This window comes from Castor canadensis, chromosome 4 (assembly GCF_047511655.1).
Source record: "Castor canadensis chromosome 4, mCasCan1.hap1v2, whole genome shotgun sequence".
NCBI classification, from domain to species: Eukaryota; Metazoa; Chordata; class Mammalia; order Rodentia; family Castoridae; genus Castor; species Castor canadensis.
In genome coordinates, this window is record NC_133389.1 from 146362349 (window position 1) to 146389855 (window position 27507).

The 27507-nt window shown below is 35.6% G+C and overlaps 1 protein-coding gene across 3 annotated transcripts in view; it reads right to left on the minus strand.

Annotated features, from left to right (window-relative positions):
* Nucleotides 1–27507, minus strand: part of Dnah7 (dynein axonemal heavy chain 7) — a 310589-nt gene that overhangs the window by 79521 nt on the left and 203561 nt on the right. For all 3 annotated transcript variants that reach the window (XM_074071306.1, XM_074071307.1, XM_074071308.1), the window contains exons 44-47: nt 26181–26361; nt 24325–24510; nt 13238–13401; nt 985–1139 (exon numbers count right to left, since the gene is read on the minus strand). In XM_074071306.1, the coding sequence (XP_073927407.1) occupies nt 985–1139; nt 13238–13401; nt 24325–24510; nt 26181–26361 (686 nt within the window). The remainder of the gene's footprint in view (nt 1–984; nt 1140–13237; nt 13402–24324; nt 24511–26180; nt 26362–27507) is intronic.

The following is a 27507-nucleotide window of genomic DNA, read 5'->3' on the forward strand; positions in this document are numbered from 1 at the left end:
ACAACACGTAAATGAATCAAAACATGACATGTACCCCATAAATATGTATAATTTTTATGTGTCAATTTAAAATAGTTAAAAATTTCAGAACACCAGTTGAATGACTACCTTGTGCATGCATGTGTACACACACATCTATGTCTCCATCACATAAATACAAAATTCAGTGGGTCTATTTAGGTTTTTTCATTTCATACTTACCTTTAACAGAACCTAAAAGTATAATGAATGTTTAAAAACTAGCTCATTATTAATATGAAAGCATAAGATGTCTGTAGAACTGCTAGTGTGTTTACTATGATTCTTCCATATTGTACTAACACTAAGAGCAAGTGGGCCTTGCTGAAGTTGTTTGTCCTGGGGCTACTTACAGTTTCATAAGAGTTTACATTTATTTGGTCAAAATTTGGTAATTTACATGAATTTGAAAACATCACTCATAACCCTAATTAACTCAAACCACAAGCATTCTGCAACTTGTTTTGACAAATGTGACATCTGCCTAAGAGCTTGATTGACAAATCCTTGTCCTATTTCTAATCTCTCCAACGTAAATGGCAGGTAATAGCCAGGTATGTAAAATCTGTTCTCTCTTCCCTAACACTTTTGTAGGACAAATCAAGAGAAGGATAGAAAATTGGGCTAATGTTGTGTTAAAAACTATTGGCATATCAAGTGGCCCCTTAAATTACAGACTAAGGTTATAATGAAAACTAAAGAACAGCAAACAACAGACAAAAATTAAAACAGCTGTATTAGAGGAAGCACCACAAATGCATCTTGTGATAAGGAAAAGCTCCTAACTTTCTGGGAGGCTCATAACCTCTAAATTTCTTATTTGATTATCAATGAATAATGAGAGAGACCAACAAAGTCACCATTTGTGTTGACCATATGTGACACAGAAAGGTTTTTTGAAATGAAACAGTCTACATGCTTTTGGATTAATTGTGCATTTCCACAGTGTGCTCTTGATTTACATACCAGGAGTACCAAACTGGATGCAATTTTCCAGAGTCCTGACATAGTCAGGATCACTTAATTTAATTAGCTGGAGACTATTGGCTTTCTCCATGTTCTTGATCCATTTATTAGCCTGACCTTGAGGATCTATCATTAGAGGCCACCTTCTTGCATTCCTAAAAGGGAGGAAAAAGATGATTCTGGTTAAACCATGGCTTCTTTCTGTGCTATTTAGTCATGTTCACATCACTTTCTTAAGGTTTATCTTTTATATTAATATTTTACTTTTGTACTTATAAGAACTTATATTCTTAAAATAGCCACATTTAGACTGTGTAGGCTACAAACCATCCCACAAACTTTACACAAGCTTTTTTACTCTTTTTGGAAAATTACAACGTTTGAATGTTAAATTACATGTTTGAAAATATTTTCTGCCTTTGTGGATTATGTCACAATGACAGCCATAGCAATAACTGCGTTAGAAATCAGAAACTCCTGTTGTTCACTAGTCCCTGCCATTAATCACGTCACCTTGGGCAAATCATTTCATTCCTTAGCTTCTACCTGCTTACCTACTATCATTTGTACAAGAAAAGAGAAAGGATTGGAACATCACTTCTCTCTCTCTCTCTCTCTCTCTCTCTCTCTCTCTCTCTCTCTCTCAAATGTAGACCTTAAAGACACAATGATGTAAAGAAAAGATAAAAAGCACAATATTCTATCATCTAACTTTCAGAATAGCCATGGAAACTGCAGTTTTAATACAACTGTGGACTCATCTTTGTTTCAATCACCATGGGAGAGTTCTATTTAATTGCTTTATTCTTACTCATACCCCCCTTGCAAATGATAGGGACCAGAGCAGTTCCCCATGAGGACTTAGCTTCTTTCCCAGGGTTTTGGGAGTTACAGAGAGTTACTTGGTATCTGTCATCACAACAGGAGATGCAGCCATGCAGCTTTCTGCCTTGTATGAAATGCAATCAGCATGAAGTTATTCTTTTTCTTTCTCTGAGGTGTTTTGATAAACACAAGCCATAATCCTGATCAATTTTCTAAAGACACTGTCATGCTCTTTTAAAAATAAGCAGAGAAAATTTGTTTAGAAAACAAGAAGAGCAGCAGGAGAAAAGAGTGAAGAAATAAAAAGATGGAAATGGAGTAGGATGACATAGCCAATTCACTCTATTTGATCATGAATTTAGAATGTCATTGGAAAATTTGTTTCCCAAAATGAAAGTACTTTTTTTTAGTACATAAGTTACAGCCTGATACAAAACATGTAGCTTAAATAGTTAAAAAAAAAAAAGACTTTCTTCTTTTGGTGGTACTGTGGCTTGAATTCAGGGCCTTGTACTTGCAGAGCCATGCCTCTGGCCCATTTTGCTTTGCTTATTTTTCAAATAGTCTCACATTTATACCTGGGATGTGAACCTCGTATTTACACTTCCTGTGTACCTGGGATGACAGGCATGTGCCACTATGCCCAGCTGTTTATTGGTTGAGATGGAGTCTCCCTAATTGTTTGCTCAGGCTGGCTGCAAACCACAAGCCCCCCCCAATCTTTACCTCATGAGTAGCTAGAGTTACAGGCATGAGTTACCGCTCCTGGCCGTGCCTTGCTCTTAGTATCAGGATTATATAATGTATAAGTCTACTTGGGCCACCATAACAAAATACTACAAATTGGAGGCTTAGTCATCAGATATGTTCTCACAGTTCTGGAGCCTGGAAGCTTAGGATCAAGTGCCACAGGGCCAGTTTCCCCTTGGCTTGCAGATGGCTGACGTATTAATGTGTCCTCACATAGTGCAGGAGACCTTAGTGCGTCTGTTCTTATAAGGGCTCTTATTAGACTACATATCCAACCTTATGACCTCATTTAACCTTAAAGACCGTTCCAAATAAGGTAACATTGTGAGTTATGGCCTCAACATGGGAATTTTTGGGGGGAGGGGACACACAATTTAGTCCATAATGTTGTTTAGGCAGAAAAGAGACAAAAATTAGTGTACTACTTTAGATGTAATTAACTAATAAAAAGAGAATCATATGCCTAAGAAAATAAGGGTATATGAAAGGATATTATAAAGAAATAAAAATTTTAGTATGGAAAAGTTTTTATTCTGTCATACTTTAGAAATATTTTTAGGTTTGGAGAAATGTGTATAAGTGTTAAACTGCACTTATGTCTCCCAAAAGAAATTGAATAATTCACTATTCTTTCTGTTGTCTCCACATTTTTTAAATTGTTTTTACATTTATTCATATGTGTATACATTGTTTGGGACACCTCTCCTCCCTGCCTCTCACCGCCCCCTCCTATTCCGTGCCTCGCTTCCAGGAGGAACCTGTTCTTCCCTCTTGTTCTCAAATTTTGTTGAACAGAAAACATAAGAAACAATAAGAAAGACATAGCATTTTTGCTAGTTTGAGGTAAAGAGAGCTATACAGAGAGATTCCTAGCATTGCTTCCATGCACTTGTGTATTACAACCCACATTGGTTTATCTCTACCAGACCTCTTCACTATTTCCTGGTCACCTTCCCGTAGTGGCCTCTGCCAGTTTATGATTACTTTATTCACTCCTCTACAGTAAGCACATCAACCACATTCAAGTTTTAGGTTTCCCTCCCTCTCCCTATTCCTCACGTGCACATTCTCCTCTTAGTGTGTGACCCATGTCCAAAATATTACTGCATTTGTTTTAGGACTATAACCTGCATAGGAGGGAGAACATACAATTTTTGGCCTTCTGAGCCTGGCTAACTTCATTTACGATGATGTTTTCCAGTTCCACCCATTTACTTGCAAATGACAAAATTTCATTCATCTTTGTGACTGCATAAAATTCCATTGTGTATAAATACCACATTTTCTTAATCCATTCGTCAGTGGTGGGGCATCTTGGCTGTTTCCATAACTTGGCTATTGTGAATAGTGCCGCAATAAACATGGGTGTGCAGGTGCCTCTACTCCCACATTTTTTTAACCACAGTACACATGTTCATGCTGTTTCTTTGTCCAAAAATGTACTTCTTCCCCACCTGTTCATGTTTAAGTCCTGCTCATGTTTCAAGGTTGCTCAAAGGCTATGTAGTTCACAAAGCCTTCCTTAATCTCTTTCTGTCTGAACATCTTCAGCAATTTATGTATATTACATTTATGGTATTTTCATAGATGATAGTATTCTATTATGGTAATTTTATAATTCCTTAACTGCATTAACCAAACTAAATTATATATTCCTTTGAGGAAAGGCCCATACTCATTCTTCCTTATTTTTTTTTTCCTCAGTCAAATACAATTTGTATTTATTAATTTACTAATTTAGAAACAGCAAAAATCATATGGCAAACATTCTACAAATTAACTCATTAACATTTTAATTCTCAGGCTGGTGGAGTAGCTCAAGTGGTAAGACTGCCTGCCTATCAAACATGAGGCCTTAAGCTCAAACCCCACTGCCACCAAAAAAAAAAAAAATTAGTTTCTCTAAATGATTATCCCTGCATAGAAAATACTGGTCCAATGAACAGCATTTCAAAATCAGGGGAAAGGACTTTGATGCTGCTGACCAAGATAAGCTGAGTCCCTTAGAGCCCATGCCTTCCACTGATTACGTAAACATCCTGTATGAAATAAAGAAAAGAACTACTTACAGATTTTAAGATATAAACAATAATGAGTGAATGACAGGAATGTCAAACTTTGAGGAATGACCAATAATGACATGGTAAATTTCCTGGATTTGTTTTTTTCTTTTTGTATTTTGTCTTAGTAGGAACACTGTATAGCAGACACACAGGACAAAAACACAAAATAGAGAAATAAGAAAATGACCATATATGATATGAGCCAGAGAGTATGGAATGAAGTCTGTGTGTGTGTTCTTTTTATTATTCACTTATTTGATTGTTTCTTTTTTGCTTTTCTCTTCTGTTTCTGCTCCAAGATCACTGAATTACCATGGTAGAGGCAAGTAGTGGTGCAGTTTCCTACAACACTGAGAAAACTCCATCTCTCCATGAAGAGTAATTAACAAAAGTGGATTCTGTTGTCCACAGATCATGAGAGGCAACCCAAGTACTTTATCTCCTTTTTCTGCCACTTTTGCCAGGTGCTAACATGAAAGTGTACAACATTACATGAAAATAAAACTGTAAAAGAATTCCATCACTTTTGCCAGAAAAGGGGCTCTTGGGATGTGAAAATTGTAGGGAAATCCTAAAGAGGAAAGACCTGAAGACAAGATTCACTCACTCTGTGAATGAGGATACAAGCCCTGGGCTCACTGCTCAAGCTGTGCATGTACACAACCCCTCTGAAGAAGGTTACCATAGGCTTTGAACTACGGCGTAAATCTAAGTCCCAAGCACACATTCATATAACGTATGCTGAGCAGCAGATTCAAAAAGCCCATCAAAGGTTTTCAAATCTGGACAGACTGTGGAAGGCATTATCCACTAAGGAAAAGACCGAAATTTTGGTCTAAAATGAATCGAGTCCTTTGACTGCTAAAACAAAAATCAGTCATATTCACTGGATTTTAATATGATACAGAGTTTCATATTCAAAAGTTTTAGGAATACAATACAATCCCGGCTACAGCAGGAAGTGTACAACAGTAGGATCGTGGTCTGGGCTGACCCAGGCCCTATCTCAAAATAACTAGAACAAAGAAGGGCTAGAGGGGTGGCTCAACTGTTAGAATGCCTACCTAGTAAGTGCAAATTCCTGAGTTCAAATCCCAATAAGGCAAGAATACAACACAAAATCGCTTGGCATCCAAATAATCAGAATGTGATTAATTCTCAAAGAAAATGGAAGATGTTAAAGTTATCAGAAAAAAAAAACTTCAAAGCAGATATTACAGAAATCCTTCATGAGATAATGGTGAATTTTTTAAAGGAAACTGAAAAAGAGACAGACATCCTCAGCATAGAAACAGAAAAGATAAAAAGAACTTAAAAAAATGTAACACATGAAATAAAAATTCCACTATTTTGGCTTGATAGTAGAAAGAAGATGACAAGAGAAATACCAGTAAATTTAAAGACAGATAATACAAAATGGGTCAAATTTGAACAATAAACAGGAAAAATAAGATTAGGAAAAATGAATAACATGTTATTCATACAACAACAATAATAATATGTTATTCATACCACAATACAATATAGAATGTTGAAGAGACTTCTACATTCTCATGTTTACCATGGCATTGTTCACAATAGACAAAAATGGAAACAACCGAACTGCTCATCAAATGAACAATGGATAAAGGAAACATGGTGCATGTACACAACAGAATACTATTCATTCATAAGAAGGGTGAAATCCTGACCATTTAGGATAACATAGATGGAATGGAGATTAAGTAAAATAAGCCAGGAAGAGAAGTACTGCATGATACCATATGTGGAATCTAAAAATGTTGATCTCACAGAAGTTGGGAGTAGATTTGTGGTAACCACAGGTTAGGGACAGTAGGGGCAGGAGACTGATCAATGGGTATGAAGTTACAGTTAGACAGAAGCAAGAAGGTCTGGGGTATTATTTGACAGGATGGTGACTATAGATAATTTTTAAAATCTTTGCCACAAAGAAATGAAAAATGTTTGAGGAGATAAATATCTTTAGCCTGATTAAAGCAATACATATGCTACCTCATTATGTACTGAAGAATATGTACAAATTTTATGTTTTGGTGTATAACTTAAAATTTAAAATACAATAGAAAAAAGAAAAAAAATAGAAGTTTATACTGTTCACAGATACTTATTTTAAATATAATGATATAGTTATATTAAAAGTACAATGAACTTAGAAAAACACAATGCAAACTCTCATCAAAAGAAACCTTGCCTGGTTATAATAATATCAGAAAAAAAACAGACTTGAGAATAAGAAAATCTATCAGTTGTAAAAGGAACATTACCTCATGATAAAGAATCAATTCATCAAGAAGATATAATGGTCCTAAATGTGTACTCATCTAACAACCAAGGTCTAGAATAAATGAAGCTAAAACTGATAAAACTGAAGACAGAATGACTAGATAGAAAATCAGGAAAGATATCAGACATGAACAACATATCACGTAACTCAGCCTAAATGGCATTTAACAAACCCTTAAGCCATTAACAACAGAACACATTTTTTTCAAGTGTACATGGAGGATTTAAGAATAGACTATATCTATGCCATAAAAAAACTTTAAAAACTTAAAACAGTTGGAATCACTCAATGTACATCATCTGAACATAACAGAAATAAATTAGAAATTTAAAAAAGATAACAGAAAGATTTCTTAAAGATTTCCAAATATTTGGAAATACATTATTAGTAACCCATGAATCAAAGAGGAGGAAATCTGAAGAAAAATTAGAAAACATTCTAAAGGCAATGAAAATTAAAACACATCAGGGCTTAAAATTGGAATTGGGAAGGCTTTTCTCCTGTTTTCTGGAACAGATTATGTAGAATTAGAATGGTCTCTTCTAATCTGCATGTTTCATAGAGCTGACCCTGTCCCTAGGATGCTGTAGCTCAGTGATAGAGTGCTTGCCTACCATGTCTGAGACCCTGGGATCAACTCCAGCACTGAAAAAATAAAATAATATAAAATAAAACATAAAAATTTGTGCTATGTAGCTAAAGAAATATGGTAAATTTATATTAAATCCATATGTTATATTATTGTTATAGCTAACTCGATTATGTTAGAAAAGAAAACTATAAAACCAATAACCTGAGTGTCTGCCTTAGGAAACTAGAGAAAGAAACACAGTTTATCTCTAATACAACCAGAAGAAATAATAAATATCTGAGAAGAAAACAGTGAAATTGAAAAAAATAGAGAAAAACAATGAAAACAGATGTTTGTTACCAGATAGGATTAACAAACCTTATCAAACTTTAGCCCACTGACCAAGAGAAAAGAACAAAGACACAAATTGGAAAAATCAGGAGTGATAGAAGAGATTACCCTAACAGACCCTATGGACATTAAAAAGATGTCCATACACTGACATTACAAACCACTCAAACTCATAAATTTAACAGCTTAGATGAAACCGACCAATTTATTTAAAGATAGAAAATATCAAAACTTTGGATAAGAAAAATGACACAACCTGAATAGAACTACAGCTGTTTTAAAACTGAATTCATAGATAAAACCTTTCAATAAGGAAAGTTCCAGGGACATAAAATTCTTTTGGTCATCTCTTCCAAACATCTGTCGACAAAATCATTCTAGAAAATAGGACAAAAGTCCTCCAAATTCCTATTTTAAGACCAGCATTACTGATACCAAAATCACATAGACATTAAATGAAAGAAAACATAGATGAATATCTCCCATGACCATCAACGCACAAATCTTCAATAAAACACTAGCAAATTGAATACAGAAATATATAAGCAGGAGAGTACATCATGACCACTGGAGTTTATCCTAGGAATGCAAAGCTAACTAATATAATTTGCCATATTATCAGATAATACATAAACATCTGTAAAATCATCTCAATAGACGCAGAAAAAACATTTGATAAAAGTTAACATCCATTAATGCTAAAAGTCCTCTGCAAATTAGAAACAGAAGGGAATTTGTTTTACCCAATAAAAAAGAACACAGGACTGGAGTAAAAACCTACCACTAATACCACATGTGATGGCACAGGTGTTTGCTTTCTCCTTAGATTGAGTGGGTAACAATGGCCAATTTAATCAACATTACACTGGAAGCCACAGTCAGTTTAATAAGCCAAGAAAAAGAAATAAAGGACATACAGATTAGAAAGAAAGAAAATAAATTGTCACTATTTTCAGATAGGACAGTTGTCTACATAGAATATTGTAACAAACCTACAGAAAAAGTCAAATGAGTTTTAAAAGATTTACAAGATACAAAGTCAACATGCAAAAATCTCTTCCAGAAAATAGGAATTCTTTTCCTAATATGATCAATGAACAATGGAACCAAAAAAATTTAAAGTGCCATTTATAATAGCACACAAAAATTAAATACTATATATAAATGTAACAGTAAAACGCTGATGAAAGAAATCAAAGACCTAAATAAATGGAGAGATATACTATGAGCATGAATCAGAAGAGTTATTAAGTTGTCAACTACTTTAAGTTGGTCTATATTACCAATTCAGTCCAATCAAAATTCTGGAAGGATCTTTCCGTAGCTATTTAAAATCTGATTCTAAAATTTATATTAAGAGGTAACAACTAGACAAAACAATTTTGAAAATGAAGAACAAAATTAGAAGATACACTTCCCGACTTGAAGACTTCATGTGAAGCTTTGACAATAGTGGCAATATGTACTCACAACCAAGACAAATAGGTCATGACACAGATAACGAGTCTAGCAATAAACCCCAGGCATATGGACAACTGATTTTCAACAAAGATGCAAAGGAAAACTTGATGGACAAAGGGTAACATTTCATCAAATTGTTCTGGAGGAAGTGGGTATCCCATCTCTCCTTCTCTCTCTTTGTGTATAAGGTCTATGTAAATTACACACAGATGTTGTTCTGTACCAAGTTAGCAACTATATCAAACTTGTTTTCACTAAAAACTGTTCACCATGTGATACCTTTTTGATTCAAAGACAGGACAATGTGACTTCAGTTTATAATTGTTTCTACAAATTGGGGTTTCTGGGTTGGAGGCATGACTAAAGTGGTAGTCTATTCAGCAAGTGCAAAGTTCTGGGTTCAAACCCCAGAACCAGACTTACATAGAATTTTAGATGAATAAAATTTCAAAGAACATATTCTTCATGGAAGATAGAAAAGATAATAGCACATTTTAAAATAAGATATACCAACAATTATTGTAGGAGCCTATAATATGCAGCAAATGTTGATTTAAATAGCTTCAATTTTTGAATGAAAGGAAATCCTGTATTCAAAGTGACAAGTACTCTGTTTACTTGCTTACTTCTTCTCCACCATTATTTTGCATTAGTTTTTGACAAGGAAATACTTTTCTCCTCACACTCTTCCTGTCTTATTTCTCCATCAAACATTCTTAAATCTACAAATGCTTTAAAAGCCAGTTGTTCCCAAATGGAAACTGAAATTTTATAGCACTCACCGTTCCAGGTTTTGACAGGTTTGTTCTTTTGTTATTGTCTAGACAGAATTGTTATTTGGTGCTCTTTCCAGTTTTTGCAAAATACAGACTTCTAACAATGATAATACATGTTCACAGAGGTCTACATGCAGGACACAGAATTTGAACACATAATGGTGGTGTGTTTCAGGGAGCTTTGCTGTTTTCTTCTACACATACACACACACACATACAGATGCATAAAAACAGACAAGAGAAGGTAGGTGGTCCTCTAGTTATTATAGCTACTGAAATGAAAATTTGCTTTCATAAGTAGAGTTATATTAAACATTGGTCTGATCTACCTACTAAGCAGTTAAGCAATCCTAATCCTTTACCCAAGAAATGTTCAGATATGATCCCATTATATTTAATGTTATCACTAACTTCTGAAATTCTGATTAACCAAGGATCTTTTAGGTGTCAGCCCTAAAACTTAATTACACTATAACTTATCAAAACTTTAGAGATTCTTACAGTTTTCCTAAACAACCAGTGCTATACTCAGCCAACATAGCATGAAAAAAAGCACTTAACCCAGGGTTGGGCCCTTAGTAAGTGCTCAACATTGGGTATTATGATTATCAAGCAGGAATTTCTAGGGAATGGAAGGAGACATTGTGCAAGTAAATAATCTGATATTTCAAAATGGTCCTCTTCAGAAACCTTTCAGAAGAAGATTACCAACACATATTGACAAAAAGGCAATAATGAACAATGCTAATATGCTCTTGTTAGTGAAGTTGTAATCACAAGTTTTACTGATATTTCAGTATTTTTTTATATAAATAGCAAAAATATAAGGGTTATGACTCATTTACACTGTTTTCTACCTCTGTCATTCCTGCAGTGTATGTGCGCATGTGCGTGTGTGTGTGTGTGTGTGTGTGCGTGTGTGTGTGTGTGTGTGTGTGTGTGTTGTCTTGAATAGTAATCCTTGGAAGTTTTAAAATGAGGAACCAAACCAGAATACATTGTACGCCTATATGGAAATGTCACAATGAAACACCCTGTACAATGAATATATACTAATGAAAACATTAAAAAGAAAGTTTTACAATCTTAAAAAGAGAAATATTCATCAATAGTTCCATTATTTTTAAAATATGACTGGATTCAAAAGAAAAGGTACATTTGTTTGTTAGAAAATAAGATGCAATATGGCCTCAGATGGAGACTGTTTACAGATGCCCTGTAGGTAGAACAAAAGCATATAAATTGCAAATCAAAACAAAGACATAATTACTGCTCTGTAGGATGTAACCAGCTATATTTATAAGAGCTTGAGAAAAGTCAAAGCTCTTTTCTAGGAGGAAAGCAATAGCAGAAACACTAACAAAATCAGTTAAAAAAAACAAAAACAAATGGACTATTCTTCATGCTCAAGTTGATTGGTACTTGTGCACAAAAGTGAAAATAAAAGTTGGACTTACAGAATTTCAGAAATTTCCCATATACTTCAATCTCTAAGATTTAGTATAACATTAATCACCTCTGCATGCCAGTAATTCAGCAATGAACTATCACTCTACAAAAGGTGTTTAAAAATCTGCTACTTTAGTTGCAAGCTAATGCACATCTTTATTATTTATTTACATTCTCTAATGTTATTTCTGGATTAATTTTTATTACTGAATCACAGAACCCAGGATTTAATTTTAGTCCCCCAGAAGAAAGTTTTGTAATGTTTTATCTAAACTTGTAATTAAGTTTAAGATAGTTCCTGGAAAATTTTGTCTAAGTAAGGTTTACTTGGTTAAATGGAAACTGTGATAGTTTTTCTTTTTTTGCCTTATTTACCAGAAAGGCCCAACAGGAGGGATTTAACCATCTCAAGGATCTAATAGTAAACATTCCTTTAACTTCATTCATGGGGTCTCATCAAATTTTACCTTGTTTCATGTTATAACCAAATTGTACATACATCACATACTTGTAGAACAAACAATTCAGGAAATAAATTCTAAAGAAATGCATATGTCAAGATAATTTACTGAACAGTCATAACAGAATACAGAAATGTACCCATCAAAGGTGGTGGGTTTGTTTGTTTGTTTGTTTTTGGCGGCATTGGGTCGAACTCAGGTTCTTGCACTTGCTAGGCAGTGCTGTACCACTTGAGCCACGCCCCCAGCCCAGCTACGTTGCCAGCCACAGAGTTTTTATTTATGAAATGATTTTCATACTGCATACAAAAAGTTAAGAGTAACTTGTCTTAAAAATTAAGTAACTAGTCTTAAAAAATTAAGAGTAACAGTTATTTCTACTTTAATAATTCAAGTTCATACCTTAACTATTTCACTTTATTTTTAATTATTTTATCATTTAAAATTTTTACTTTAAATTTAGAGCTATCATATTAATTCTTTTCCTGTGGTAAACAAGCAACTAATGACAACAATCATGTAACACAGACTTGGGTATGTTCCTACAAATGATAAGGAAGTACTTGTGCTATTCCCAACCAACTAAATACCCCAAAAGACTGGCTCACTCATAAAAAGCCCAAAGTAACATGCACTTGGAAATAACACCATTGGTAATTTCTTCCCACTGGGACAGGATGAAGCCTCGATTTCTGGAGGTGGAACGTGGGTGTGGCTGAACACCCTACTGTTCTTCTAGGCAGTCTTCATGGGATTTAGCTACTAACCAGGAGATTCCAAGAAGACAGGCTATTGTCTTGAGAGTCCCAGTCAGTCCAGGACCCAAAAATGTATCCATGTGATTAAAACTTGTCCTATATTAGGTTCTAGGACAGAATTTGAAACAACCTAGCCAACACCACCCCAGAACCACTGCTGCACGTTTAGTAACCTAGAATAACATAATTTCATGTTTTATGGGAACAAAAATTTTGGACTTTACTTACTTATGGCAGTTTTTCCTCTGCTTTCCAAAAGCTGGTTAAAAATTAAGCAAAAGTAATTTAGTTTGTCTGTTTACTATAGCACCGATATTCAACTGATTCAATATTAATAAAAGGAAGTGATTATTCATATTTAAATTACCTAATTATTTTTCTGATACTTGAAAGTTTACTACCTAAAATTGTAAAAGGGTTTGCAGGCAAATATATCTATTGATTAGTTAATAAGGATCTTTGTGAGAAAAATTTTTTCCTTACATTATGATGATCCCATTATCAATAGAAAATGAGTCAGAAGGTAATCCAGCAATATTCCAAGCTCGAATCGTCACAGCTTCTCCCAAGGTACCCATAAGAGAGTAATCGTCTGAACAGGGGATATCTCTTCCTTTGCATGAATTTGTCCACTCCTTGGTTTGGTTCTTTAAAACATTCACAGAAACATTTAGAAATGAGGCTGGAGATTACCAAAGCAATACTTTGTAAACTCCTCCACAAACTTTGTTCACTCAGAAAATAAACTACTGTTGAAACTCTACCTCAAAAATGATCTGTGTTAACAGAGTTTTTCAAATAAAATTAAAATTAAAGTCAACTATGCACTTGGCTATAATCAATATTGAGAAAAAATCTAGTTCGATAACATAATGAAGTCAGAATTTTGTATCCAAAAAATTACTTACCAAGTATTATTCTAAAGCTTCATTCTACAAAGTAGTTGAAAGCCACCATGTTTTTCTACATATTATCTCTCTCTCTCTCTCTCTCTCTCTCTCTCTTTTTGCAGTGCTGGGTTTGCCAGGCAGGCACTCTGACTCTTAAGCCACACCCCAAGCCCTTTTTGCTTTATTTATTTTTCAGGTAGGGTCTTGAGGTTTTTGCTGTGGTTAGTCTGGGCCATGATTCTCCTACTTATGCTTGCTGCAAAGCTGGGATCACAGGTATGCCCTACCATGCTCAGCTTATTGATTGAAATGGGGTCTTGCTAACTTTTTGCCTGGGCTAGCCTCAAGCCATGATCTTCCCAAACTTTCCCTCCCAACTAGCTGATATTATAGATATGAGCTACTATGCCCAGCCCTCCAAGTATTTTCATTAAATTATAACTATGCAGAAAAACTTAATACAGTATTATAAAAGTAAGTCTATTTTGAACTAGTAGGGAACACAGAAAAATTTATTTTCTGGCTCTTACATGCCCTGTGGGATGCACAATCATAATGCTATAAGGTTCCCTCAAGGATCAGGGCACATTATGGAATTTGCTGAATCCTACCCAGAAGCCAGGACAATGTCTCAAGCTAAGGTTCACACTCAGAAAATGAAAAGTCAATGTTTAAGCTTGGGTTACAGATCCAAAGCTTCAGAAATAGTGAAAGACATGACTGGAGAGGAAATAGGTTAGGAATAGACGAAGGGAAGGTGTCAACAGGCTTGGACATGCGTGATGTTGGCACCAGCCTTTAGGCTGGAAGGATGTGCTGTATGTGTAGATGATGCTGGCCAAGATGGCATGACAGGTGCTGTCATCCCCCCAGCTTCTTTTTTCAATATTAATATTCTTTGCTTATTAGCATATATATATTAGTTGTTCAGAGAGATTCATTGTAACATTTACATATGTGTTTACAATAAGTCCTAATTAGATTCACCCACTCCATCATTCTCCCACATCTATCCTCCACCCTTTCTTAGAATAATTTCAACATTTTTCATTGTTCTATTTTCATACATGAATATAAAATACATCCATCATATTTGCCCTCCTTCAACCTCCCTCTCCTTTACCCTACCTTCCTGTCCTTCACTTTTTAAAGTATATATGTATTGTTCAGGTGATATCACCTGGCTTTTTCACACATGTATATATCATACTTTAATCAGATTAAACTCTCTGTTACTTATTCCTTCTCCATCACCCCGCTCCCCCATTATTTGACAGCTTTCAGTGCATTTTGTTATGCCATCTTTACACACAGATGCAATGTATTTCTATATTATTCACTATCATTCTTTTTTCCTCTCCCATCTTCCCATAGTCCCCTCAGACAGACCCACTTTTGTAATCTTGTCTCCCCTCTCTCTCTCTCTATATATATATGCTTGTGTGTGTGTGTATGTAAGATCATATATGTATTTATGTGCATCTTTATCTTATAGGTCTAGCTTTACATATAGGGGAAAGCATGCAACCTTTGTCCTGTGCTTGGCTTACTTTGCTTTACATGATTATCTCCAGTTCCATCTATTTACCAGCAAACAACATAATTTCATTCTTTACAGCTGAATATAATCCATTGTATATATATATATATATATATATATATATATATATATATATATACACCACATTTTCTTAATTTGTTCATCAGTGATAGGCATCTGGGCTATTTCCATAGTTTGGCTATTGTAAATAGTGCTGCAATACACATGGGTGTGCAAATGGCACTATTGTATCCTGGTTTACATTCCTTCAGTATATGTCCAGGAGTGGTAAAACTGGATCACACAGTAAGTCTGTTTTTAGTTTTTTGAGGGACCTCCATACTGCTTTCCATAGTAGTTGCATTAATTTACATTCCCTCCAACAGTGGATAAAGGTTCTTTTTTACCCTGCATCCTCACCAGCATTTGTTGTTGTGTGTGTTATCGATGATAGCCATTCTGACAGAAATGAGGTGAAATCTCAGTCATTTTGATTTGCGTTTCCTTGATGGCCAAGAATGTTGAGCTCCACGTATGTATTGGCCATTTGTACTTCTCCTTTTGAGAACTGTCTATTCAGTTCATTTGCCATTTATTCAATGGGTTGCTGACTCTTTGTGGGGTTAGTTTTTGAGCTCCTTGTGTATTCTGGTTATTATACCCTTGCCAGACACATTGCTGGCAAAGATTTTTCTCCCATTCTGTAGACTTTCTTCAGTCTAGTGACTGTTTCCTTTGTTGTGCAGAAGCCTTTTAGTTTGATGCAGCCCCATTTGCTGATCCTTTCTCTTAACTGCTGATCTATTGGAATTCTGTTCAGGAAGTTATTGCTTATGCCTATGCGTTCCAGCATATTCTCTGTTCTTTCCTGTAGGAGTTTCACAGTTTCAAATCTTAGGTTAAGATCCTTGATCTTGATCCACTTTGAATTCACACTAGTACAAGGTGAGAGACTGCAGTCCAGTTTCAATCTTCTTTAGGAAGATATCTAGTTCTCCCAGCACCATTTGTTGAAGAGGCTATCCTCTCTCCCACACATGGTTTGGGGTCCTTTGTCAGAAATCAAATGGCTGTAGCTGGGTGGATTTGTGTCTGAGTCTTCTGTTCTGTTCCATTGGTCTTTGTGTTTGCTTAAGTGCCAGTACCATGCTGTTTTTATTCCTATGGCTCTATAGTACAGTTTGAGGTCAGATATCATGATACCTCCAGCATTGCTATTTTTGTTCAGGATTCCTTTGGCTATTTGAGGTCTTTCATGTTTCCATATAAACTTTAGGGCTGATTGAAGAATACCATTGGAATTTTGATGGGGATTGCATTGAACATATAGATTGCTTTTGATAGTGTAGTCATTTTTACAGTACTGATTTTACTGATCCATGAACATAAGAGATCTTTCTATCTTGCAATGCATTCTTCAATTTCTTTCTTCAGTGATTTACAGTTTTCATTACAGAGGTCTTTCGTTTCTTTGTTAAACATATTCCTAGATTTTTTTGAGGCTATCATGAATGGGATTATTTTCCTGATTTCTTTCTCAGTCTGTTAATTGTTGGTGTATAGAAAAGCTACTGATTTTTGTATCTTGCTATTTTGATAAAAGTATTTATGATGTCCAAGAGCTTGTTGGTGAAGTTTTTTGGTGTTTTTTTAGGTATACGATTATATCACCTGCAAATAAGGATGATTTGACTTCTTCTTTCCCTATTTGAATTCCTTTTTATTTCATTCCACTGTCTTATTGCTCTGTCTCCAAATTCCAAAACTATATTGACTAGAAGTGGGGTGAATGAATACTTTTGTCTTGTTCAGACTTTGGAGAAAATGATTTCAGTTTTTGCCCACTTAGTATGATGGTGACTGTTAGCTTTGTCATATAAGCCTTTACTGTGTTGCTTTTATTCCCAGTTTCTTCAGAGTTTTTACCAAGAAAGGATGTTGAATTTTGTCAAAGGTTTTTTCTACATTTATTTAGATGATCATGTATTTTTTGTCTTTAGCTCTGTTTATATGCTGCATTACATTTATTGACTTGTGTATGTTGAACCACACTTGTATCCCGGAATGAAACCAACTTGATCGTGGTGTATAATCATTTTCATGTGTTGCTGAATTCACTTTACAAGTATTTTACTGAAAATGTTTGTGTTGTGTTAGTTATAGAGATGGCCTATAATTCTCTTTATCTGTTGTATTCTTGTCTTATTTTGAAATGGGTATAATAATGGCTTCATGGAATGACTTTAGTAGTGTTCCTTCCCTTTCTATTTCATGGGAAAATTTAAGGAGTATTGGTATTAGTTCTTTACAGGCCTGGTAGAATTCAGTAGTAAATCCATTGGATCCTGGACTTTCTTTTGTTGGGGGAGTCTTTATTACTGCTTCAATCTTATTTAGGTGGTTTATCTCTTCTTGGTTCATTTTTGGTTGTCCGGCTCTATCTAGAAATTTATCTATTTCTTCTAGATTTTCCAGTTTATTTGAATATAGGTTTTTGAAGTATTTCCTAATGATCCTCTGTATTTCATTGTTATGTCTTGTGATATCCCCTTTCTAATCTCTAATTTATTAATTTGGGTCTTTTCCTTCTTCCTTCTAGTCAGATTGGCTAAGGGTTTACCAATTTTATTTATCTTTTCAAAGAACAATTTTTTTCCTTCATTGATTTCTTGTAGAGTGTTTTATTTGTTTCAATAACATTGATTTTGGTCCTGGTTTTTATTATTTCTTCCTGTATACTAGTTTTGGGTTTAGCTTGTTCTTGTTTTTCTAACAGCTTTATGTGAATCATTAGGCTATTTATTTGTGATCACTGTTTTTTGTTTTTGTTTTGTTTTTTAAAATATAGGCACTTGAAGCTACAAACATTCCTCTAAGCACTGCCTTTGCTGTATCCCAAAGGTTCTGGTATGTTGTATTTTCATTTTCATTAGATTCTATTTCCCCTCTTATTTCTTGGATAACTCACTGGTCATTCAACAATGAGTAATTCACTCTCCATGTGTTTGAAGATTTTCCATAGTTTCTTTTGCTGTTGCATTCTAGTTTTATTACACTGTGGTATGATAGAATACAGGGAGTTACTTCAACTTTACATTTGCTAAGATTTGCTTTGTGTCCTAAAATATGTTCCATTTTGGAAAAAGTTCTGTAGGTTGCTGAGAAGAATGTGCATTGTGCACTAGCTGGATGAAATACTCTGTAGCTGTCTGTTAAATCCATTTAGTCTATAGCATCAATCAATTCTGAGATTTCTTTGTCTGGGTGTCCTATATATTGGTGAGTGTGGAGTATCAAGGACTCTCACTATTATTGTGTTGGAGTTTATCTGTTCTTTTAATACAGCAGATTTTTAAAATGTAGTTTAGTGCACATATATTAAGAATTATTATTTCCTCTTGATGGATTTTTCCCTTTATTGATATTTAGTGACCTTCATTGTCTCTTCTAATTTTGGTCTGAAATTTGCTTTATCAGATATGACTATTGCTACTCCTGTTTTCAGGGTCCACATGCTTGGTAGGTTCTATATCTTTTGATTGAGGAATTAAGGTCATTCACAGTCAGTGCTAATATTGAAAGGGATGAAGTATTTTCAAGTTTTTATTTATTTATTTTTTTGGTGTTTACTTTACCCTTATTCCTTGTTCGCTGATCTACTTGGTTAGTGGGTTTGTTCTTTCTTACATTCTCCTGGTTATGTCTATCTTTTTCTGAGCGTACAGGATTCCTTTAAAAAGTATTTTCTGTAGTTCTGGTTTGGTAGTCATGAATTCTTTCAGTTTTTGCTTTTTGTGAAAAGTTTTAATTTCTCCTTCAATTATGAAGGACAGTTTTGCTGGACAGACTAGTCTAGGTTGACAGTCATTTTCTTTCAGGGCATGAACTATATCATTCCATGCTCTCCTTGTATTTAGAGTTTGTGTTGAGAAGTCTGTTGATTTTCTGATGATTTTGCCTTTATATGTGACCTATCACATTGTTTTTTGCAGCTTTCAAAATTCTTTGTTTTGTGTATTTACTGTTTCTTTGTCTTGTGTATTTACTGTATGTATGTCTGGGGGTGTTTCTTTTCTGATCTGGCCTGCTTGGTGTTTTGAAAGCTTCCTGTACCCGGATGTCCCTCCCTTTCTTGAGATTGGAGAAGTTTTCTTCTATTATATTATCGAGTAAGTTATCTATGCCTTTAGTTTGTATCTCTGAGAAGGAGGAAAATTCTTCTATACCCATGATTCGTAGGTTTGGTCTTTGACAGTGTTGCAGAAGTCAGGCACATTCCACTCATATTTTCTTAGTCTTTTGTTAGGTTTCTACTCTGGTAGCACACCAACGCAGTGTGATGGGAAGCACAGAGAGGCAGTTCCCAACCACAATGCACTCTTCTGCACTTTCTCAGATGGAACTTGTGACTGGCAACAGTGCTCTGCTAGTCCTAAGGCTCTATTTTTTGTCAGTGTGTAGATGGTCCTGTTTGCTGTTGTTTCTGGTTACCCTGCCTCTTTGCAATCCAGCCCCAGATGTACCACGTGGATCACCACATGTGAGTGTAAGTTATTCTTTTATTCTTTCCTTTATTGTTGTGCTGGGTGGGGGTACATTGTGGCATTTATAAAGGTTCTCACAATGTATCAAATATATCATACTTGAATTCATCCCCTCCATTGCTCTCCACCCCTCCCCCAATTCCTAGAAGAGTTTCAACAGGTATTATTTTTGTACTTACATACATGTGTACACGGTTTTTGCACCTTTTCCCCATCATCTCCCTCTTCCCACTGGTACCAGCTCCCTCCCTCCTCCCTCCTCCCTCCCCACCCTGGTGCAAGACCTGTTCCACCTTCCTGTTCTCTGATTTTGTAGAAGAAAAATGAAAAAAAAAAATAAAGGTAGCTACACAGGGCATTTCCTTGTGATATTTCCATGTATATATGCATTATAACCCCAATTAGTTTAACTCCTCTAATTTTCTTCATTCTACCTTAGTCCTTTTCTTATGGTAGTTTCAGTTGGTTTAAGATTTCTATATTCATTCTCATATAGAGAGTGTATCAACAATATTCAAGTTCATAGTTTTCTTTTTTTACCATACCCCTCCCATACATGACCTCCCCTTAGTGTGACCAGTGCTTCATAATACTGCTGCATTTGTATTAGGTCTATATTTCACATATGAGAGAGAACATGCAGCTTTTGGCCTTTTGAGCCTGGTTCACTTCACTTAAGATGATATTTTCCAGTTCCATCCATTAACCTGCAAATGACAAAATTTCATCCTTCTTTGTGACTGAGTAAATTTCATTGTATATAAATACCTAATTTTCTTATCCATTCATCAGTAGTGGGGCATCTTGGCTGTTCCCATAGCTTGACTATTGAGAGCACTACTGCAATAAACAGGGATGTACAGGAGCCTTTGTTGTAACCTAACTCATATTCCTTCAGGTATATCCCTAGGAGTGGTATTGATGTATCATATGGCAGATCTATTTTTAGTTTTTGAGAAGTCTTCATACTGTTTTCCATAGTGGTAGTACTAACTTGCATACCCACCAGCAGTGTATGAGGATTCCTTTTTCCCCACATCCTCATCAACATTAATTGTTAGTGGTGTTATTGATGGTAGCTATTCAAACACAAGTGTGTTAGAATCTTAATATGGTTTTGATTTGCATTTCCTTTATGGCCAGGGATGGTGGACATTTTTTTATGTATTTTTTAGCCATTTGGACTTCCTCCTTTGTAAAGGCTCTGTTCATGCATATATGTATTACAATCCAAATTGGTTCATCTCTACTAGACCTCTTCATTACTTCCTGGTCCCTTTCCTATAGTGGCCTCTGACAGTTTAAGATTACTATATTTGTTCCTATACAGTGAGCACATCAACCACACTCAAGTTTTTGGTTTTCTTCCCTTTCCATATCCCTCCTATGTGCAGTGTCCCCTTAGTGTGCGACCCATGTCCAATAATATTACTGGATTAACTTGGGTTGTAATGCACATATGCATGAAAACAACACAAGGAATCTTCCCGAATAGCTATCTTTATGTCAAACTAGCAAAAATGCAATGTTTTTCTTATTATCTTTTATGGTTTTTTCTTCTACAAAATTGGTAAACAAGAGGGCAGAACAGGTTCTGCTTGGAGGCTGGGGGAGGTGGCCCAAATAATGTATACACATGTAAGTAAATGCAAAAATGATAAAATAAAATAAAATAAAAACCCAAGAAGGCTGGGGAAGGGTGTTGCAGCTTAAGTGATAGAGCATTTGCCTAGCAAGCATGAGACTCTGGGTTCAATCCCTAGTACTCCCCCCAAAAAATCCAGAAAAAATAGACCAATCAATAGTTATAAAAATAAATAAATGAGCAGATATATGGATTTGTAAATACCACAAAATGTTAATTATGGAGTCTAAGTGGTAAGACTGGAGTTTCAGTACACATATATCTTTCCATTTCATTTGTATCTTTGAACATTCTTATAATAAAACACTGGATTTTAAAAAAAGACTCTGTTTAGTTCATTTGCCCATTTCTTCATTGGGTCATTGATATTTTGGGGAGTTTAGTTTTTTGAGCTCCCTGTATATTTTGGTTATCAGTCCCCTTGTCTGATACATAGCTGGCAAAGACTTTCTCCTATTCTGTGGCTGGTGTCATCAATTTAGAGACCATTTCTTTTGGTGTGCAGAAGCTTTTTTAATTTCACCCAGTTCCATTTCTCAATCTTTTCTCTTAGTTGCTGAGCCAATTGAGTTCAAATGAGGAAGTCATTGCATATGCCTATTGCTTCCAGTGTATTCCCTGCTCTTTCCTGAGCTAGCTTCAAAGTTTCAGATCTTGTAGTAAGATCCTTAATCTACTTTGAATTGATACTTGTCCAGGATGACAAATATGGATCTAGTTCAAAATATAAGTTATTCTTTGGAGTTGTCCCAATCAGACAAAACAGGCTCCTGCCTCTGCCAATCATTCATTAGTGCTGCCCCAGAGGGAAGTAAATTCCCAGGCACATCTTAGCTATTCAATCAGGGATGAAGTGGGTTCTAAGGATCTGAAAGAAAACTGAATGGGAAAAAAAAATGGAGCCACAGTTGCTGCTCTGGATATGAGAGCATATGGAGGCCAGGAGGGGACCTGGGCAGGGCACTGACATTGTCAGTACAATCTTTGTGCTTAGAATTAAGGATGGGTACGTGTAGCGATGGCTCAGTGGGAGAGCACTTGCCTTGCATGTGTGAGGCCCTGTGTTCAATCTCCAGCACCACACATGTGCACACACACACACACTCACACAAATCAAAAAATTGAATGAGAAACCACTGATGGAGTGTAAGGTACCCCACTGTCTTGACCTGAGAAACACAAATAAAAGAGTTAAGATTACAAGGAAGAATCAGAGAATGAACTCATATCTATCAGAGACTAAAGATGAAAAGTAAATCCTCGGATGACGTAGTAAAGCAATGAGGGTAAAACTACTGTCAAGCCTTCTCAGAGGTGAGATGGGATGGGAATAAGTGAATCAAGTGTTAGGACAGTGAAGGTTCATGGACAGAGCTTTGAGCTTGGTTCTATCTTGTGACTAGTTTTAGTGTGGCTTTGCTTCTATCAGTAAATTTCAAAGGTCTCAGTTCTGGAGCTTAAGGCCTCCTCCAGGGACTTATGTGGTGGTTTGACTGGCGACACCCCATCTGGTAGGAGTGGGGTGATGAATGAATCAGCAAGATGCAGTCCCTTAGAATGGGTCTGTCGGGGGAAGCATACAAGGTCAAGCTAATATACTATTTGCATGGCTGTGAAATGCTAAACAGTAGTCAGCAAGGCACCCAAGCCATGCTGTGGACCATTGTTCCATGAGGATGTAGGAGAGTAGATTTCAGGTGATCACAGGTCTTGTTCCTGCTCTGTCACTAATAAGATATGTGGCTCTGAGCAATTCTGGACAACTTTGTAATTTTCAGTTTCTGAAATTGTAATTGTCAAGTGAACTACACCATTATTAAATAAATGGTGTTATATTAAATGTTTACTACTTGAACTGTAAGATGCTAATGAGAAAATCCTGGACATTTGAAGATACAAATGAATAGATAAAGCTCCAAAGAGTATGAAGATTGTGCTCCAGGACAGAGCTACTAAAAAACAACAAGCAAACCATATAAGAGACACTAAGAATCAACTCTGTTTAGGAGAAAGTCCTGAAATTAAGTGGGGCTCAATTGACACCATATATGAGAAAATTGTGTGAAACTCTAAAGGTTTCCATGAAGGTGAGTTTCCCTTACTCCTTCTCTCCTTGCTTGACACCAGAAGCTACTGCCAAATGTTTTAATTTTCATTTTCTCTCTTCTCTTTATTCTAATCTCTCCCCCACCTTTTCTCTTTTTATTCTTTGAATTTCTCTACTCTTTCTCTAGCTTTGACAGAACCACATACTAGGTTGAGTTTCAGTTTTTCTAAAGAAAGCTGAAGCGTATACTGGGTCTCATTGGAAAAGAACAGAAAAATGGGAGAGACAGGAAATGGAAGGCTCAGGATTACCTCCTAGAGTGAGGAACTGGACCTGAGAAAAGACTGAAGCAATCTAAGGTGTGGGAATGCAAAGCAGGGAATTTGGAATTTATTTTCTAAGAAGCCACCTTTGAGACTTTGAGGCAGGTTTGTCCTTTCCTCCCCTTCAGTTTCTGAAGAGATTGTGAAACAACATATTCTTAAAACTCATGCAGAGCTATCAATTGAGAATGCATGTTCTCTGTCTCTCTCTCTCTCTCTCTCTCACACACACACACAAACACACATACACACACACACACACACACACACACACACACACACTCACACTCAGGCCTGATTCCTTTATTTAGGAACTGAAATTTTATCATTAGAGTCTACCATTTCACATTACATTTTAAAGTATATCTTTGTGTTTCTAAAAAATTAAACTTTAGAACAATATTTCATATAACATTTTTTGGCTATCAAGACAATTCATAAATTAAAATACACAGCTAGAAAATCATTTAACAATATTTTGCTGTTCCTTGAACTTAACAAAACAAAGAAAGAAAGAAGCCCTGAGACTCAAGGTGGCTTTGATGGGAGGAGGGCCAGGAAGCAGTCCAGAGTGCTCTCACCTGTCTATAGTTAGACGTAAAGGCTCCCAGGTAAGCAACAACTCCTGAGGAAATGAGGATATCACCTGTCAGGTTGATGTACAGCTGCCCCAACTCCAGAGCAGTGTGACTCCATCGAGTTTTCTCCCCTCCGAGGCCTCCAATCAACTGCTCAGCTCGTTCCAGTTTTTTGCTGCACAAGTCAACCTCAAAAATAAAAATAAACTTTAATCTACATCCACAAGCGAGTTTAAAATTCTGCAAGATTTCAACCTCAGAAATAAATTTTTTAGATTACAAAATGGCCTGACATTTCAAAGACATTATGTAAAAGAAAAATGTGACATCTCTCACTATGACTAAGTTCATGATACCCTATAATTTTTTAATAAAGTATTTACTTTAATACAATTTATGAAATTCATAGATTATTCATCATATAATTAAAGAATGACTAAGGAAATGCCCTATAGTATTAGACACTGAAAGTTAAGACAACAATATTCTCCTGCAAATATAGATTTTTCCCTTCATCTAAAATGATCTGAAAAAAAGGGGTGGGGTGGGAGTGTAGCTTAGTGGTAGAGCACTTGCCTAGAATGTACAAGAGCCTGGGTTCTAGCCCCAGCACCACAAAAATAAATAAATAATCTGGATGCATTGTATTTCAAATAGTCTATTCAAACATTTTCCTCATTTAACTTGTTGGTGTAAGGATGATTTTAAAGGTTAAAAATTTTAACAATTTAGGCCTTTTTACTAGTTGCTAAATGGTATCAAGTGACTCAGATACTGGCAACTAAGTTTGAGTTAAGACATCAATCAATAGCTAAGAGCCTACTTTGTGCGTAAGACAATCAACCAAAATTGGTTGTATGTAATTAAGCAATTTGATTAAAAAGAGGGGGAGAAGGGATGTTTATGAAGGTGGCAAACTTGGGGAAAAGCCACTTCAACCTATATAACAGCAATATGCCTGTATCATATTGCTCAGTAATTTTTAAAAAATTTTAAGTGATTTAGAATTATTGTTCTCACTATTACTAATATAGTTGTTGGCAGTACAGGGTCTCTCACTTGCTAAGCAGGTGTTCTCACTTGAACTAGGCCTCCAGCCCTACCATTGTTATTCCTGACAGAAGAAAAGATTAAGTAAAGCCTACTTTGAGGTTCAAATGGAAATATAATTTACAAGAAAAGAAGAATTAAAGCACTTACATTATTTCGAAGTAAGAATTTATCTTATATTTTTCCCAATATTATTAATGTTTTTTTAAGTACTTTTAGATTAAAAGATATAAAATATCAGCTTATCTACAGATAAGCTTGAAAAATAAAAAAATGTAATGGGCAATATTTTTGATTCAAATTTAAATCTTTCTATTTAATTTTCTTTCTTTAACTATCTTTTGCCTTCCTAGTTTCTTTCTTTATCTAGTCTTCTTTTAAAAGTGCTTATAATAAGCTGAATTAGACCTTAGATTACAGTAAAGTTGTCATTAGAAACTACTAAGAAAAATATCTTAGCTAAAACTTTTCCTCCAGAAGTAGACATTTAGTATAAACATATGTATAAGTTCATTTTATATTTCCAACATTTTCCAATATTTTGTTATAAAAACAAAGAAAATTTCAAACATGTAGCAATATTGAAGAATATAGTGAGCAACTATGTGTCCAACTATTGGTTATATTCTTTAAACTAAAAGTGACCATTCAGAATAACACAGGTTCTATATTTGTGCAAATATAGATTATAGAACAGATCCCATAGAAGGAGGCAGTCAGTCAGGGCTGGTGTGTCCTGTGCTATGTGAGTATCATTCTTATTTGCAACACTTGAGAATTTGCTCACACTTGTGTGTGTCCATGTATACCTGGTTTTCCAAGTCAGCCTTCTTTTGTTTGTTCAGCTCTAGTGTGTCTTGCAGCTTGGCCAGCTTGTCCTGAACATCCTTAAGGGCTGCCTGCTTCTTTCTAAGACCATCCATAGCAATTTTAAGCTCCCCTTCAGCTGCAGCTAGTTTTATCTTTTTGGGAGCGACTATTTTGGCCACTCTGCAAAAATTAGAATTAGAAAATTCAATGTTATTTAACATCATAGTGTACTTTCTACTGGTGAATTTATTTTTCTAATATCATTACTAGATTCAAAATACTTCTTTATGAAGAATCCACACCAATTTCTAAATTCCATGTTTCACCTAAGAATCCAATTTGATCTCAGATATAAGAAATTACTCTTAAAACTTCCATGTAAAATGGCAGATTGGGAGCTTTCGCCATATGAATGTGAATGAGAAAATTCAGAGTGACAAAGGAGAGACTATATACAAAGAGAAAAAGAGCATCAGGAGTCAAGAAGGGTGATAGGCCAGCTAAAAAGCACAGAGAAACAGAAAGGTGGCACAAAGGAAAAGTAGAAAATGGACCTCAGCTCCAACCTGGCTCCCGAAAGCCACAACCACAAGGTAAGCTAGGCAGCCCTGTGACAACAGACGAATAGTCCTAGTCACAGGAGGAACCACAGTTCTCACAAGCCTTCAATACAGTGGAATGATTGGCATGACATGACTCCTCATGCATGACAGGCTAGCATTGAGGAAGAAAGACAATTTGTAGCTCCTCCTATCTTGGAAAGCTATAGCCAGGTACCACCTTCGGAGGAATCTATTGTTTCAGTTTAAGCTATTCTAGGGACCTGAAAACAAGGAACAATCATAGGTCAGGGATCCTGGGGACACCCTGCCACAGTATGTAGATAGAAAGCATCCATGATAGGCAGTCATGACAAAATTTAGAGCTGTGAACCCATGGCTATCAGGTTGCTCTAGTTCTTCCCAGAACTAGAAAAATCAACCCTAAAATTCATATGGAAGCTCAAAAGACCCTGAATAGACAAAGCAATACTGAGATCTCACAATACCCGATTCCAAATTATTCTAGAGACACATTTAACAAATACAGCATGGTGCTGGCATAAAAACAGGTATGTAGATCAGAGGAATAGAATACAGTGTCAAGAAATAAACCCATGCACCTACATCCATCTGATTCTCAACAAAAGTGTTAAACCACATGTTAGAGAAAAGACAGTTTGTCTAACAAATGGGACTTGGGAAGCTGGATCCTTATGAAGGACAGACTGTGGGAGGTCAAGGAGACACTTCTCCTCCCTAGGGAATGCCCAACTACATCTGAAAG